This window comes from Canis aureus, chromosome 7, assembly GCF_053574225.1.
Source record: "Canis aureus isolate CA01 chromosome 7, VMU_Caureus_v.1.0, whole genome shotgun sequence".
NCBI lineage: Eukaryota > Metazoa > Chordata > Mammalia > Carnivora > Canidae > Canis > Canis aureus.
In genome coordinates, this window is record NC_135617.1 from 64,881,725 (window position 1) to 64,899,501 (window position 17,777).

A 17,777-nucleotide genomic window follows, 5' to 3' on the forward strand; every position below is an offset into this window, starting at 1 on the left:
TTGTAGTAAAATATAATTAATTCAGGACCCATTAAAGTAGAATTTATTATAATTGGAATAAAAGCTACAATGGGGTTTATTTAATAATATCTATGAAACAAAGACTTGTGAAGAAATTTATATTGATACCAAGCTATCAGAAGAAAAGTTGAGCACTTAGGAAAATTAACTTTCAAGCATTCTAAAAGTATCCATTTTACATAAAATTTTTTCTTTAATAAATTAAGTGGTCTTCAGAAGACCTATATTTCAAGTTCCCATAAATATGTCTGAAAGTAATAAAACTGCATTTTAAAAAATCTATAATTCAGGCTTCTTCACTAATTTAGACTTGTCATCTGTTCCACAGAGTTCAAATGAGTGAGTATAATCCTTTCAACCCTGTTTTCTCTCCAAGCAATAAAGAGTCTATAAAATGAAGGATTCAATTATAACACCACTTGAAAGAATTCTAACAATCTGAATCAGCGAAGTTAATGCCCATGCCCTTTGAATTGGAAGTGGAATCTCCTATACTAGGAATGCTAAGTATGAAGAGTGTTTAAAGCATAAAAGCAAATAGAAATAATCCACCCATGATGAAGTATGTGTGCTCTATATAAGGGTATAATATATCAATAAGGATACTAAATTTCCAGCCCTGGAGAATGTCTGGCATCAGACTTCACCATATTCAGATAGTGAATCAGATCTGACAATAACATTAGCATATTTTTAGAGGAGCCAAATAAAGAAGGTGTGAAGACCCTGAAGGAACTCCAATGAACCCTTCCTTTCTAGAAAGTAAGGTCCATATTTTGCACTTTTTATAATCCTCAGTGGTTAATATAATGGTTACTCAATAAATTTAATGACTAAAGTGGCCATAGAACCATGCGAACACTAGAAAAGGAGAAACAAAAATGTTAAAGTTAGCATACTTTAAAATAATATTTAAAATCTTGTTTATGTGGTGAAGACTATTGATGGATGCCAGTCACTCATCCCCTTTTTTATTCAGGCCCCAGATAATATGAAAAGACCCACAGCATTAGCCAAATGGGCAAAAAAAAAATACCAGCTTTGTCAGCAGGACAACCAAGTGTCCAGCAACTCCAGAAATCAGAGTAAAGTTGCACCCTGAGCCCAATGGGAAGCTCCTGCTTCTTTCCACAATCTAGATAGATCTTGGCACCTGCCTTTTAGGGGGCTTGGAGGGGACGGTGAGGGGGCACCTGCTTTGGAGGAGAGTTGGGTCACATACCCAGCCACATGCATGGTGAACAACCTGCTTAGCTCACACCCCCAACCACAGGCAGAGCAGAAGGAGCAAGATGCCAAGAGATGCGCCCTACAATATCTTTTCAATGAAGTGGCCACACCCCTGGTAAAAGGGTGGCACATTCAAGTCCCACTTGCTGATGAATAAACTGGTAACTCCTGAGGGAAAAACAAGGAGGTGGGTCTATCTTCAAAATATACCCAGGTTCTAATCTCTTCTCTTCAACTCCAATGCCACCAGTCTGGTCCAAGTGACTATCACCCTCTCCTGGATTATTGCAAGAGCTTCCTAATTTCTCTGCTTTCACCCTTAACTATCAGAAATCTACTCTCAACACTGTAGCCAGACTGATCCACTGAAAACATAAGTAGGATGATGTCTTATTTGCTCTTACTCAGGGCCTTTGCACTTGCTCTTCCTCTTGCCTGGAAAGCTGCTCTTCCAGACACCTCCCTGGCTCATTCCCTCATTTCTCTAGGTCTCTACTCAATGTCATCTTTTCAAGCTGGCCTTCTCTGGAGATGCTATTTTATTTTGTTTTATTTTAAGAGAGAGAGAATGCACATGAGAGAACACAAACAGTGAAGAGGGAGAAGCAGGCTGCCCATCAAGGAGGAAGCCTGATGTGGGGCTTGGTCTCAGGACCCTGGGATCATGACCTGAACCAAAAAGCAGATACGTAACTGACTGAGCCACCCAGGTGCCCCTGGAGATGCAATTTTAAAGTTCACATCCACCTTACATACACACAGCCCAGCACATTATGCCCTTTCTCTGCTTTATTTTTTCCTTTGGCACTTATTATCATCCAACTTATTACTTTTTTCACTCATATCTATATTATCTTGCTTTTATTGCTGAGAGATTCTGCTTGGCTCAGCTGGCAGCCATTAGGTGAGCAGATCAGTCTTGATCCTGGCTCCTCCAGAAAGGCAGGCCTTTCCCTGAGACTCTGGGGACTTCAGATAGCAAAGAATCAGAGCCTCCTCCAAGGTCTGGCATAAAGTTCTGGATCAGGGTGATGCGAGGATCTGGTTTTAGTCCAAGAGTTACCACTATTGTCCTGAGGACAAAAGAACCTTAACAATAACAAGGGACTGGACTTTGTCTAAGGACATCATATCCAAGTGAAAGGCTTGTGCCTGCTGCATCCCCTGAAAACCCTTGCCAACACAGACAACCTATCTTACAGAAATCTACCAGACTTACTGGGCTAGCCCTACCCTGCCCCCGGAGCCAAGCAGCACAGATAGTGAGTGGGCTCTGTGACAGCTGATTTCCTTACTTTGCACAAATTGACTAATCTATGGTCAGCTGCAATTCCATTTTTCTTATCTGGGTCTGGGTTTTCTATTTAAATCACCAAAATCAAGGGAGATACTTGAAAGTTAGGTACCATATGAGGAATTCCACTTGGTTCGGATGGAAAAAGCCTGAACTACCCCTCTCAGGAGAACCTGCGACTGGAGAGATCCCATTCAACTTGACTGAACCTTTTTGAGAAAAGCATGCATGGAACCAGCCTGAACCATCTATGGAACGTGCACATAAAGCAACAAGATCAAGATTGCTGACTCCACTCTTCCGTTTATCTGCTTTGAGGTGAAAAACCCAATCGTAAAGTGATAAGTCATCTCTGACACAGGTAATGGGACATTTGGAAATTCCTAACCAGCACATGGCAAAACAAAGTTAGGAGCTACAGAAAGCCTTCCTATGGCTTGATTTGGGGCAAAACTCGGGTAGTCTTAGTAAAGTAGAAAACACTGGGTTTTGGACATCTCTGTATCTCCTGGTAGGATGACTGTGGAAGCTATCTGAGTTATTATATAAATACAGGCAGCAAGTGGGGCAAGGTGAGGAAAAAAGTAACATCTAGAAGGGGGCACAGAACAGAGAGATATGTTTATAATTGTTCCTTTAAAAAAGGAAAGACATGCGGCTTTTAAAATTTGATTGGGAAGGATAGTTAAGAGGAAAATGTTAGGAGAAAAGGATCCGTCTAAGAAGGGGCAAAGGAAAGTAAAGAGTTCCCAGGGACAGGAAGGGGAACACAGCTCTCTGAAATTTACATAACACACCCTACATTGTCTCTATAAATTTGGAGACAAGGTCGTCTGCTCAAACTAATCTCAAAACTACTCCTCCCACACTCGTACTTCAGTAAATAACTCTACCCTCTTCCATCTTCCCAAGCTGGAAATCTTCCTCTCTTCCCCTTCACCCAGGCTCCAGGCCTATCAAGTTGGTCCTGTTAAATAAACTCATGTTCCATGCAGGTTTCTTCATTGAAATGTATTTGTTTAGTCTCAAGCTTGACAATTTCCTGTTGCATTACTGAAACTGCCATCAACATGACCATCCTCCCCCCAAAGCATTCTCCACACTAATGCCAGAGAAATCTTTTAAACACACAACTGAAAAAATAAAAATAAAAAATAAACACACAACTGTTTTAAAAATTCCAATCTGGACATATTGTTCTTTGCGTAGAGCCCTCCAGCCCCCAAGATAGGCTATGAGCTCCTTATTGTGGCCTACAAGGCCCTCTCATTGGTGATTTCTGCCCACTCTGTTGTCCCATCCCTCATCCCTATCTTCTCTGCCCACTGTACCCCACATTTCACTCCTTCATCTCTCTAAATCTCCCTATTTCCTCATCTCTGGCCTTTGTAGGAGGTGCAAATTCTAATTTGTTTTTCTTCTTCCCCTGGCTAACTCTAACTAGCCCTTTAAGATGCAGCTTGGATGGCTCTTCTTCCAGGAAGCCTTCTCTGTCTGCCCCTTTAGCTCCCATTTTGGTTGGGAGCTGCCTACACCTGTATCCATAACACTAGTTCTCACATCTAGATTACAGTGCTCAAAACATGGTTTTGCAATTACTATCTCTCCAGCTCACTGTCTCCCTACCAGGTTTTAGCAGCTTAGAGGTAAGAACCATTTCTTAATCATCTTTCTATTGACCAAGACACATAATAGGCATCTGATGAATATTTTCTAATGATTATGAATGCAGGTGGGACAGGGAACATAAAGGGAACAGGAACAGAAAACAGGATAGAGAACAAAAACAAGTAATAGAATTGCCTGATACTAACAGACCCAGGGGGGCTAGTTTACATAGGAATCCATGAATCCACAAAACATTAACCCAAATGAGTGTGTGATTTTTCTCTAGATGTGCTCAGCAATCTGAGTGTAGAAAAAGATAGGGAATGGTTGGCCTGATCATTGGATCAGTGTATAGGGTAGGGCAAATGAGCTGGGAAGTTTAAAGTCATGGATAAGAAAGGAATGGATACAGAGGGGAGATAGGGAAACCATGTGTCAATATTTTAAATCTTATTTTGATACATTTTATTCTAAGAATTTCTACCATTTATATGCAAATGAGATACTTGGAATCAGAATAAGGTATACACTTAAGTTCAAAATCAAAGTCTTAGTCTCTAAAAATAGGGAGAGATTCTGTGGAGAAGAACACAAAGGATACAAGAAAAGGAATCAATCACATTATTTAGAAGATTAGAATATAATTAAAATCTGGATGTACTTTAAACATTAATTTTTCCACTATAAGGTAGAACAACATAAATTTTTCCCTAAAATTACTTTAAAGAATAACAACACATTGTCGACATACAAAAAAATGAAGTTTTACCTGAAATATCTGTAGCCTGTTACTAGCTTCTTGGGGTGGAATATTTGGAACCATGGGTCCTTCCTGTAATGAATAATATACTCTCCATTTAAATTCTTAATCACATGTATTAATCAATTTATTGAGTTTATCTATTATTTCCTTTTAAATAAATAAACATGATTTTTATCTGATCTAGTCTAATTTTGTCCCATATCTGAAGCTTTCATTAGTTTTTACAGCTTTATTGAGATATAATTCACATACTATACAACCTCTCATTAAAAAGGACAATTTAATGGCTTTTAGTATATTCACAGAGTTGTGTAACCATGATCACAATCAATTTTAGAACATTTGCCTCACTCTAACTTCCATTCATTTTTAAAGGAGCATGACATCGGTACTAAAAAATGTGCCAAAATTACATCCTGTAGGAAGCCTGCACCACTAGGGCTCTGTTTCATTCCATTTATGGTTATAAACAATGATGCTGTGTTTATGCATTAGAATAACTATTGATATAGAGTTCTGAGGACAGCCTCCTCTCTCTCACTGATTGTTCAGCCCAATATGGAAATAGAGGAGCACATAGGTTGAATAGCTGAAAGAAGCAAATGCAGTCTTTGGTGGCCTTCATCCAGAACACAGTTGCAAAAGGACCACAGATGGTCTGTATAATCATGAATATTATGGATATGCTAAATAATAGAGCAGATTCCCAGTATAATAAAATGATAGGGCCGTAAAATCTTTTTTTTTTTTTTTTAGGTTTTATTTATTTATTTGAGACACACAGAGAGAGAGAGAGAGAGGCAGAGACACAGGCAGAGGGAGAAGCAGGCTCCATGCAGGGAGCCTGACGTGGGACTCGATCCCAGGACTCCAGGATCACACCCTGGGCTGCAGGCGGCGCTAAACCGCTGCGCTACCGGGGCTGCCCAGGGCCGTAAAATCTTGACAAATCCAACGAAAAGAGGTAAGTTTAGTACATGTAAAAAAAATGTGCTATGTGGTTATTATTAAGGGCTTAAAATGTTTTATGAATCTAGACCCATTGTGACCACTAAAGGAAGTAGCATATTTTAGGGGAATACATCCAACTTCTGAGTTTAACTTCAAAGAGGAGGATCATTAACAGTCATGATACCAGGTTGAATAGTCTGCAGGACTGACCAGGTGTGACATCTATTATTTATTTTCAGTGACCCTTTGGTTCTCTGAGAGTTAGTGAAAAAAAGATCAGTTGCATAATACCCTACTATTTAGGTATTTATAGTTTCTTACAGCCTTCCAACAAGTGCATTGCATTTTCAGCTATGAGCATTCTGGCCTGAGAAAGCATAAGACCAGACCTTTTGTTCTTTCCAAAATCTCAAAAGTTGTTTTCCTTTTAACGGTTAAATTCTCTTTCTTCCTCTATAAAATTATTTTTAAAAACTAGCTATCTCCTTTTTTTTCCTGATAGCTACAAATATGCAAATATAGCTTCTTATATACAATGTGCAAATTGCTGCATATTTCTCAAGATTCATCACTGTCATCTCATATAAACATGCCACAGAACATTTTAACACACAGCATGTAAATACTTAGATTACCGCCTCATATGATTCTGCGAAGTTCATTACATCCTCACGAAAAACTTCTACAGACTCAAGAAGATTACTCTTAAACTTTGGCTGCACTTGAACTAGTTCATCTTGTACAGAAACCTAGAATAAAAAAGAATACCCAACATGAGATTTATTTAAATGAAAATGTATTTAAATAAAAACTATAATTCCATCCCAGCCAGTTTGCTATCCCACAGATGTCCAGTATGAACAAGGGCATCTCTGCAATGCTGCTTAAAAAAAAAAAAAGGGGGGAAATAAACAACCCAAATGCAGCAAAAGGGGACGCAAATCATTCTAGTTCATGACCCAAGACGCAAAGCCATCTTCTGTAACTGCAGTTAGGAAAAAGTTTTCTGGCTATCCAGCTCAGGTCATCACTGTGGCCGGAGAAACAGTTACTGCTTACAGACGCAGTCTGGGTCACATGCTGTCTCTGAGGCCAGATGAAGGTCTGGGATTAATAATTTCTGGTAGGTTTACATGGTCACAAGGGTTGGAACAGTCACCTAAAAGAAAGTCATATTACCTTGGGTATTAAAAAAAAAATAAGGAATGCCCTCCATAACAGTCTTCAAAAGCCTCTGCTTAAACCTTCAATCATAATAGCTAGCACTTAATTCATACTTACTATCTGTCAGGCTTTTCACCTGTGTTAATTCATTTAATCCTCATGACAATGCTGTGTGGTAAATACTGATATTATATTCATTTTACAGTTGAGAAAACTGAGGCATAGAGACATTAAGTAACTTCCCCAAGGTCCCGCATCAGCATGAGGCAATGTCAAGATTCAAAACCCAGCAGTGTGGTTCTGGGTTTTTTATAAAACTTCAGATTAATGGTGATTGTACTAAAGGATGGGCCAACAGGTTTAACACTAACAGTTCAAGAGATAGAACAACTGCATGGGAAAAAATCAGAGAGGGAGACAAACCATGAGAGACTCTTAACTACAGGAAACAAACTGACGGTTGCTGGAGGGGAGGTGGGTGCAGGGATGGGGTAACTGGGTGACGAGCATTAAGAAGGCCATGTCCTGTGATGAGCACTGGGTTGTATGCAACTAGGAATTACTGAACACTACATCTAAAACTAAGGATGTACTATATGTTGGCTAACTGAATTTGAATTAAAAAAATAATTTAAGAAAGAAAAGAAGAAAAAAAAAAAAAGCTAGAACAACCCAAGTGAATCTTTTCCATTGAACAGTAACAGAAAGTTGGGCTTCACTAAATCTCAACCTAGGGTTCTCCATTTCCTTCCCAAGATGCAATTTTCTGACTAAATCAGCAATCGTTTTTTAAAATAAGTGAATATTCAATATTGAGCATTTAAATAAACATGAATATTGTTAAAAAGAATTTTATACACATTACCTCAAGGAAGTCTCATAACCATGTATAAAAAAATTCCTAACATATTCCTAAATGATCATATGAAGAAACTGAGAAATGAAGGTTATTAACTTGCATAAGATCACCCAACTGGCTGGTGGCAGAGCTGGGATCACAAGTCATGACCCCAATTTCAGCTCTGGGTGCTTGCTAGTCTGCTTTGCTTCAATCTCAGTGACAAATCTCTCCACAAACAAAAAACTTTAAGCCAATGTTTAATTAATATTCAATAAAAATTTCCATTATAATTAAAAAATCTGGATCTTCCCTTGGACTTCATTTTTACTGTTTAACTGTATAAATATCAACTTCAAAAATGCGTAGAGAGTTTATAGCTAAAAATGCCTGCATGACAAGAAAAAAGATCTCAAATCATTTAACCTAACCATCCACCTTCACAAACTAGACAAAGAACAAATTAAATCCAAAACAAACAGAAGGATAGAATAAAAATTACAGCACAGGTAAATGATATAGAGTACAGGTAAACAATAAAGAAATCAACAAACTAAAAATTTCTTCTTTGAAAAGATGAACAGAATTGATGAACCTTCGCCTAGGCTAACCAAGAAAAAAAGAGTAAGGACTCAAATTATTAAAATTAAGAATGAAAGAGGGGATTATCACCACCTACTTTACAGAAGTAAATGGAATTATAAGGATACAATCAATAGAGTGAACAGGGACCCTATGGGATAAGAGAAAGTATTTTTAAATTATACATCTGATATGTATTAATATCCAGAATATATAAAAAACTCCTACATTTCAACAACAACAAAACCACAAACAGCTCAATTTTAAAATAGGCAAAGGACTTGAGCAGACTTTTTTCCAAAGAAAATATACAAATGGACAGTAAGTATATAAAAGGATGCTCAATATCATGTAACATGAGAGAATTGCAAATCAAAACCACAATGAGGTATCACCTCACCAATTAGGATGCCCACTATCAAGAAAACACAAAATAACAAGTGTTGGCAAGGATGTGGAGAAATTGGAACCTTTTCCCACGGTTGGTGGGAATGTAAAATGATGCGGCTGCAATGGAAAACAATATAGTGGATCTCAAAAAGTTAAAAAATGATACTATATGATACACCAATTCTATTCCTGGGTATATATCCAAAAGAATTAAAAGTGGAGTCTCAAAGAGATATCTGCACTTTCATGTCCATAGCAGCATTATTCACAAAAGCCAAAAGATGGAAGCAACCTAAATGAACACTGCAAGATGAATGAATAAACAAAATGTGGCACATATATACAATGCGATAGTAGTCAGTCTTGAAAAGAAAGGAAATCCTGTCACCTGCTACAACATGGATGAAACTTGAGGACATTATGCTAAGTGAAATAAGCCAGTCACAAGAAGGCAAATATTGTATGATTCTACTTATATGAGGTACCAAAAGTAGTCAAATTTATAGAGGCAGAAAGCAGAATGCTGGTTGGAACTGGGGAAAGAGAGAAATCAGGAATTATTATTTAATGAATATAGAATTTCAGTTTTGCAAGATGAAAAATTTTGGAGATTGGTTGCACAACAATGTGAACAGACTTAACACTACTGAATTGTACACTTGAAAATAATTAAGATGAGAAGTGTCTGGATGGTGCAGTCAGTTAAGCATCCAACTCTTGGTTTTGGCTCATGTTGCGATGTCAAGTTGGTGAGATCTAGCCCTGTGCTGGACTCTGAGCTCTTAAGCTCTGCTCAAGTCTCTCTCTCCCTCTCCCTCAGTCCTTCCCCCCTACTCTCTCTTTCTCTATCTCAAATAAATAAATAGATCTGTTTTTTTAAGATTTTATTTATTTATTCATGAGAGACACAGAGAGAGAGAGAGAGAGAGGCAGAGACACAGGCAGAGAGAGAAGCAGGCCCCATACAGGGAGCCCAATGCAGGACTCGATCCCGGGACTCCAGGATCACACTTTGGGCTGAAGGCAGGCACTAAGCCACCGAGCCACCCAGGGATTCCCAGTAAATAGATCTTTAAAAAATAGTTAAGACGGTAAAAGCTTTGTGTATTTCACCAGGATTTAAAAAAAAAAAAAAACTTAGCACAAAGTTATAGTAATTAAGCCAGTAGGTTACTAGCATAGGGATGGACATATGAATCAACAGAATAGAATTGGGAGTCCAGAAATAACTCCCTACATTTATGGCCAATTGATTTTCAACAAGGGTGCCAAGATAATTTGTTGGTGAAAGGATAGTCTTTTCAACAAATGGTGCTGAAACAACTGGAAATCCACATGCATTTTTTGCATGAAGTTGGACCCCTAACTCCCATCATACAAAAATTACCTCAAAAATGTATCAGAAATCTAAATATAAGGGCTAAAATTATAAAACTGACATAAGAAAACATAGTAGCAAGTCTTTATGACCCTGGATTTGACAGTTGTTTTCTAGCTATGATACTAAATCACAAGCAACAAAAGAAAAAAATAGATAAATTGGACTTCATCGAAATTAAAAAACTTTGTACTTCAAATTCAGAGACAGAAAGTAGAATGGTGGTTACCAGGGACTGGAGTGGAAGGGAAAATGTGGAGTTACTGTTAATTAGGCACAGAATTTCAGATATATAAGGTGAAAGGAGTAATAGGGATATAGAGTGATAATGGCTACACAACAAGGCGAATGTCTTTAATACCATTGAACTGTACACTTTAAAAAATGATGAAGATGGTAAATTTTTATATTATGTGTCTTTTAATACAGTAAAAAAGAAGAAGAAAGGAAAGACACCATCAATAAATTGAAAAGACATCTTTATCCATTCATCAGTTAATAGACACTTGAGCTGCTTCCAACTTTGGCTCTTATAGATAATGCTGCTATAAACATCAGTCTGTGTTTATCCCTTTAAATTAGTGTTTTTGTATTCTTTGAATAAATACCTAGTAGTGTTATTGCTGGGTCATAGCATAGTTCTATTTTTAACCTTTTGAGGATCCTCCACATTGTCTTCCACAGTGGCTGCACCAGTTTCCATTCCCAGCAACAGTGCAAGAGGGTCCTCCTTTCTCCACATTCTCGCCAACACTTGTTGTTTCTTGTACTGTTGACTTTAGCCATTCTGATAAGTGTGAGGTGATATCTCATGGTAGTTTTGATTTGCATTTCCCTGATGATGACTGATCTTTTCATATGTCTTTTCATATGTCTGCTGGCCACCTGTATGTCTTCTCCGGAAAAATGTCTACTCATATCTTCTAATCATTTTTTAATTAGTTCATTTTTGAGGTTTTGAGTTTTATAAGATCTTCATATGTTTTGGATGCTAACCCTTCATCAAATGTATCATCTGTAAATATTTTCTCTCATTTTGAAGGCTGCCTTTTAGTTTTGTTGATAGTTTCCTTTGCTGTGCAGAAGCTTTTTGTTTGGATGTGGTATACATATACAATTGAATATTACTCAACCATAAAAAAGAATGAAGTCCTGCCATTTGCAACAACATGGATATATTATGCTAAGTGAAATAAGTCAGAGCAAGATAAATACCATTATGATTTCACTCATACGTTGAATTTAAGAAACAAAAACAAAGGAGCAAAGGGAAAAAAAAGAGAGATGCAAACCAAGAAACAGACTCAACTATAGAGAACAAACTGACAGTTACCAGATGGGAGGTGGGTGAGGCGGAATGGGTTAAACAGGTGATGGGGATTAAGGAGTGCACTTAGGATGAGCACCAGGTGTTGTATGGAGGTGTTTGATCACTATATTGTACATCTGAAACTAATATTGTACTACTATAGGTTAACCATATTGAATTCAAATAAAAACTTGAAAAAAAAAAAGAAATTGAGAAGACAATCCATAGAAAGAGAGAAGATATTTGCGAATCCTTTCATATGGGGCTTATATCCAAAATATATAAAAAAAAAATTCTTACAGCTCAAAAATAAAAAGATAACCCATTCTTTTTAAAAGCAAAGGATTTAAATTCACATTTCTCCAAGCAAGATGGATGTATGGCCAATAAGTACATGAAAAGATGCTCAACATCATTAGCTGTTAGGAAAATAAAGCAGTCATTCAGAGGACAACATGGATAAGCCTTAAAACATGCCAAATGAAAGAAGTCAGTCACAAAAGGCTACATATTGTGTACGTCCATCTATATTACACATCCAGAAAAGGCAAATCCATAGAGACAGGAAAGTAGATTCATGATTGCCAGGGACTAGGATAAAAGGGAGAAGGAGTGGTTGCTAATAGGTATGGGGGCTTCTCTTGGGAAGATGAAAGTGTTGTAAGACTAGATAATGATGGTGGTTGTGTAACTCTATGAATATACTAAAAATCACTGAACTATATACTTTGAAAAGGTAAATTTTATGGTATATAAATTAAATCTCAATAAGGGTATTAAAATAATATATATTTAAGCTTTAAAATGTATGAAAAATTTTTTCTAGAGATAGCAACTTTAAAAAAATAAGAATTAAATTGTACTTACAGCTTTGCTCTGTAATTTGTTGAAAGAATATCTCAAAGTATCTACTGCTTCTGATTCTTCTTTGGTCACTTCAACTTCAAATCTGTTTAAAATAGCATAGGCTTCCTGGAAAGTGGGAGTAGAGTTCAGAAACATCACAAGGAAATCAAATGCCAAATGATTTAGATGCCTTCTAGAAACACATTCTTATTCTTCCCATTCTTATAAGAAGAGAGTATATTCTAGAATAGTAGTTCCAAAAATTGAGCATGTATATAAAGCACCTCTAGATTCTCCCTGATGCCAGATATTGACTCTAGATCTTAGGTCCCAAAATCTGCATTTAATAAGCATCTAGGTGATTCTGATGGAGATGCAAGCAGATCATTTTGAAATACTATGCTAATTGGGGTGCCTGGGTGGCTCACTTGGTTAATCAACAAGCTTTTTTTTTAAGGTTTTATTTATTTATTTGAGAGAGAGAGAGAGAGAGAGACAGAGTTATAGGCAGAGGGAGAAGCAGGCACCATGTGGGGAGCCCTGGTCCTCAATCCTAGGATCCCAGCATCACGACCTGAGCCATCCAGGCATCTCAAGAAACCAACTCTCGATCTTGCCTCGGGTCTTGATCTCACAGTCATGAGTTCAAGCCCCATGTTGGGCTCTGTGCTGGGCATAAAGCAGAAAGAAAAGAAAAAAGAAAAAAAAAGAAAAGAAAAGAAAGAAAAGAAAAGAAAAAAGAAAAGAAAAGAAAAGAGAAAAGAGAAAAGGAAAGGAAGAGAGAAACACTATCTTAGAAAATATTATCCTAGAAAATATCCCTAGAACAATTTTCTCTCTCTCCTCTTTGATCTTGTGCAACACCATGCAAAATATCATCTCATTACTCTTAAAATATGGGTTGGCTATGTAAAGAATAGAATGAAACAATGATATGGGAGATACTCTGAAGAAAAGAAACTTGGATTGTCAAAGGGATGGATTGGCAATTGGATTTATTAAAAGAATTTATGCTGAAGAATAAAGTTTCTGGGGCACCTGGATGACTGTTGGTTAAGCGTCCAACTCTTGATTTCAACTCAGGTTGTGATCTCAGGGTTGTGAGATCAAGCCCCACACTGGGGTCTGCACTGGGCATGAAACCTACTTAAGATCCATTCTCTCCCTTTCTCTCTCTGCCCCTCCTCCACCACTGACTCACATGTGCTCCCTCTCTCTTAAAAAAAAATAGTAATAAATTAAGAGTCATATTTTTATTATCACCATGAACTAAGAATTTAAATATCAGTCATAAAATACTTGGGTAGACAAAATAATGGTCTCTCCAACATTGTCCACATTTCAATCTCCAGAGCTTTTGATTGTGTAACTTTACATGACAAAAGGGACTTTGTAGATGCGATTAAGTTAAGAAAAAAAAAAACTTAAGATGGGGAGATTATCCTGGACAAACCGGGTGGACCCAAAGGTCCATACAAGGGAAAGAGGGAGGCAGGAGAGTCAAGCCAGAGAAGACGTGAAGACTGAAGCAGGGGCAGGAGTGACACCATTGCTGGGAGTGGCTGGGAGTCAAGGAATGCAGGTGGCTTCTGGAAGCTAGAAAAGACAAGGCACAGACTCTCTCCTGAAGCCTCCAGAAAGAGTACAGCCCTTCTGACATCTTGATTTTAGCCCCATAAAATTCATTTTCAGATTTATGATCTGTAAAAGTGTAAAATAATACATTTATGTTGTTTTAAGCCATTAGGTTTATGGTAATTTGTTATAGCCGAAGTAGGAAACTAATATAGTACTCTACCCTAAAAAATCTCTGCTTGATGTTAGTTCAAACAATTTACTATTAAGCCTAAGTAGACTGCTCCCACCATGCTTCCCTTGGTATGCCACTGGTCATGAATGACCTATAAGTGGTTTCTAAGGAAAGCCAAAGATATTTGGGGAACTTGCCTAACATGTTAAGATTGACATAAAAGAATACAACCATTCATTTCTGTAAAATGTTGGTGCTAGCATAAAAAAACAAACATTGTCTAGACCAGTTCAGAGCAATGTTAATATATTAATATATTCCTTTGCGTAATGTTCACTGTCGGTAATTGTCAAAACCCCTCCAAGGACATCAAATCAGAAAGGAGAAACAGACAGACTATGCCATAAAATAGATGAAGGATATACGTTAACAGGATCAATTTTTTAGTGTGTCTCTCTTAAAAAAAAAAAAAAGTCATTTCAGACAGAAAAATGCGATTACTTCTTACTTCAATTGGTCCCAAAGTCATGTCCATTTGAATTTCATTATCACGGATAGATGATAATGCTTCCATTGCAAACCTGACATCATCTAAATCACGAATGGGTCTAGATAACTTTTTCAAGTATTCATTGATGAATGCTATCATGTCGGACATTTTCTTTTTGTACTCTTCATTCAAGTATCGACAGAGTAACATCTTCCATGCCTTAGCCTCAATGGATAAGGCCAACTTCATTGGCTCTGGGGTAGAGAGAGAAAGATCAAAATGGAATACACCTGGCATTCTGTAACTATTTACTTCATGTCTAATCTGAGCATTTATAACTGCACTGTCCTATCTGATGACCACAGCTCTAACTAGTCAACTCTATCTTATCAATTCCTACACACTCTTCTTTACTTCTCTTGGTACCCCTCGGGCCCTAGCCCCACCAGGCTTGCAACATGGTTGCTCCCCCATCAACTTCCAACAGTTAGACTGAGAAGACTAGGTAGCTGAGTTGATGGTGGCCTGAGAGGAGACACACAGCTGGCTTGTTGGTTGAAGCTGTGAGATCCTCTCATGGAGTCTGCACTTTACAGGCCTAGTCTCCTTTTCCTCAGGCCCCAAGCATTCAGCCCACTCTTCCCCTTCTTTAGAACTGCTGCTGCCTATTCCATTTCTTAGTTTCCTCTCTCTAGAATGGAGCCCCCCATGGGCAGCCCAGGTGGCTCAGCGGTTTAGTGCCGCCTTCAGCCCAGGATGTGATCCTGGAGACCTGGGATCAAGTCCCATGTCAGGCTCCCTGCATGGAGCCTGCTTCTCCCTCTGCCTGTGTCTCTGCCTCTCTCCCTCTCTCTCTCTCTCTCTCTCTCTCTCTCTGTATCTCCTGAATAAATAAATAAAATCTTAAAAAAAAAAAAAGAATTGAGCCCCCAGCCAACTCTGACACTGTGCTAGAGTTGATTTTTGTATGAGAAATCACAGTGCTACCCACTATGAGAAAACAAATAGGAAATTTAAATAATAGGTAAACTAACTTTCCAAAAGTCTACAGTTCCTGGAATTATTGCCCAAGGCATAGTTTCTGATTTCTAACTAAATATTCCCTTCAAGTACTTGTGACTGTTCCCCAAATTAAATTCCTTCTTGATAGATAGAATAACAGTATTTAAGGGGAGCCTGGGTGGCTCAGTTGGTTGAGCTGCTGACTCTTGATTTCAGCTCGGGTCAGGATCTTAGGTGGTGGGATCGAGCCCTAAGTTGGGCTCCATACTCAGCTGGGAGTCTACTTGAGATTCTCTCTCCCTCTCCCTTTGTCCCTACCCCCACACCATGTGCACACTCTCTCTCTCTCAAATAAATAAATCTTTTTTAAAAACAGTATTCAATATTTATTGAACATCAGATATGTTCCAGGTAGTATGCTAAGTGTCTCATCTAAAGCAGCTCATGAGGTGAGTACTGTCATTGTTACCAGCAGAAGAGATGGAATTAAAGAGGTCAGGTAACCTTCATAGTCAAATTTGAGAGCCATAGTTATACTTGCTTTTTAAGGATAGATCTGAAAGTCTACTTAATATGTAGAGTTGATGTAAAATGGGTCATTCAAATACTTCCTGAGAATAAAATCTTCTCAAAAACTTCGGATAATACTGTACTGCTGTAACCATGGCAGTAAGTAGCCACCATATCCCAGTTTTAAACCTAAGCCATAGACCAACTGACCTCAGTTCACATACTTAAAAAAAAAAAAGATTTTATTTATTTATTCATGAGAGACACAGAGAGCGTGGCAGAAACAGGCAGGGGGAGAAGCAGGCTCCCCAAGGGGAACCCAGTGTGGGACTCATACCAGGACCCTGGAATCAGGATGATCCAAATGCAAATGCTCAACCACTGAGCCACCCAGGCAGGACCCTCACATACGTTTGCCAACCAATCAGCATCGGGCCCTCCCTTCTGAATGTCAACCAATCAAAAAGAACCTATTTAATAAGCCCATCTCTGAGTGCCAACCAATCAACAACAGTCTCATTTGAGTAAACATCTTCTACAGATGATAATAACCTATTTATACCCACAGTCCTTAAACCCCGTGCTGTCCGGACACCCAGTATGAATGTACTCTGCGGGGGACACTGTGCCTGCCCAGCATCACTCTCATTTACTCTCCTAATCAATAAAATAAGTTTGGGCTTTTTATTTCAGATAGTAAGTGGCTGTTTCATCATCCTTTGATACTCTAACCCCAAATGGATTAACTTCTCAGGAAACCTCAAATTGTTTGACTCCTAGCTCATGTATACAACTCCCTCCTCAGAGAAACCTGAAAAGGAGTTTCACCTATAGTTTAGTTGTCTGACTGCCAATTGGGGAATTGCATTATAGTCAGTATATTAAGCCACCCTAGTATAGTATTTTTTACAAATAATATATAATAGTATATTATATAACATACAAATTATATATATGCATTTATACAACATATATATGAACAATATTGGTGGTCAGGAAATATTTGATATTTACAGTATGGTACCGAAGTAGATTTCTTTCTTTTTTTAAGATTTTATTTACTTATTCATGAGAGACACACAGAAAGAGGCAGAGACACAGGCAGAGGGAGAAGCAGGCTCCCTATACGGAGCCTGATGCAGGACTTGATCCCAGGCCCCTGGGATTATGACCTGAGCTGAAGGCAGATGCTCAACCACTGAGCCACCCAGGCGTCCCTCATAACTGCTTTCTAAATAAGGCAACGTTTCATGTGAAAATACAAATACTTTACATAATATTATTAAAACACCTGTATGCAATTCAAGTGCTCCCACAACAATAATAGGCTTCAATTCATCAATCTCCTGTTCAAAAGTGGCGAAGTGTAGAATTTCTGATCTGATTTCAGTCAGAGAGGGGTTGTTAGCTAAAAACTCCTGTAGTAAAGAAACAATGTTTTCTTTAGTTTTTTGGCAGTATAAATCTCACACTGCCCTTTTAAAAAAAATATATATATATACTTATCCACTTGTACATCAGGCCAGTGGCTCAGTAAAGAAAGGGATGAACTGATAGTATTGGAAAATGAAGCTATGTGAGAGAATGTCATAGCCTACCAGGAGTAACTAAGTTATTCATGTGTCCTTGAGTCTCTAGCCAAAAATACAGC

At 38.0% G+C, this 17,777-nt stretch overlaps 1 protein-coding gene across 3 annotated transcripts in view; it reads right to left on the reverse strand.

The window, feature by feature from the left end:
* Window positions 1-17,777, reverse strand: part of DNAH8 (dynein axonemal heavy chain 8) — a 363,336-nt gene that overhangs the window by 229,574 nt on the left and 115,985 nt on the right. For all 3 annotated transcript variants that reach the window (XM_077904163.1, XM_077904162.1, XM_077904164.1), the window contains exons 28-32: window positions 17,418-17,544; window positions 14,633-14,868; window positions 12,396-12,500; window positions 6,503-6,616; window positions 4,923-4,985 (exon numbers count right to left, since the gene is read on the reverse strand). In XM_077904163.1, the coding sequence (XP_077760289.1) occupies window positions 4,923-4,985; window positions 6,503-6,616; window positions 12,396-12,500; window positions 14,633-14,868; window positions 17,418-17,544 (645 nt within the window). The remainder of the gene's footprint in view (window positions 1-4,922; window positions 4,986-6,502; window positions 6,617-12,395; window positions 12,501-14,632; window positions 14,869-17,417; window positions 17,545-17,777) is intronic.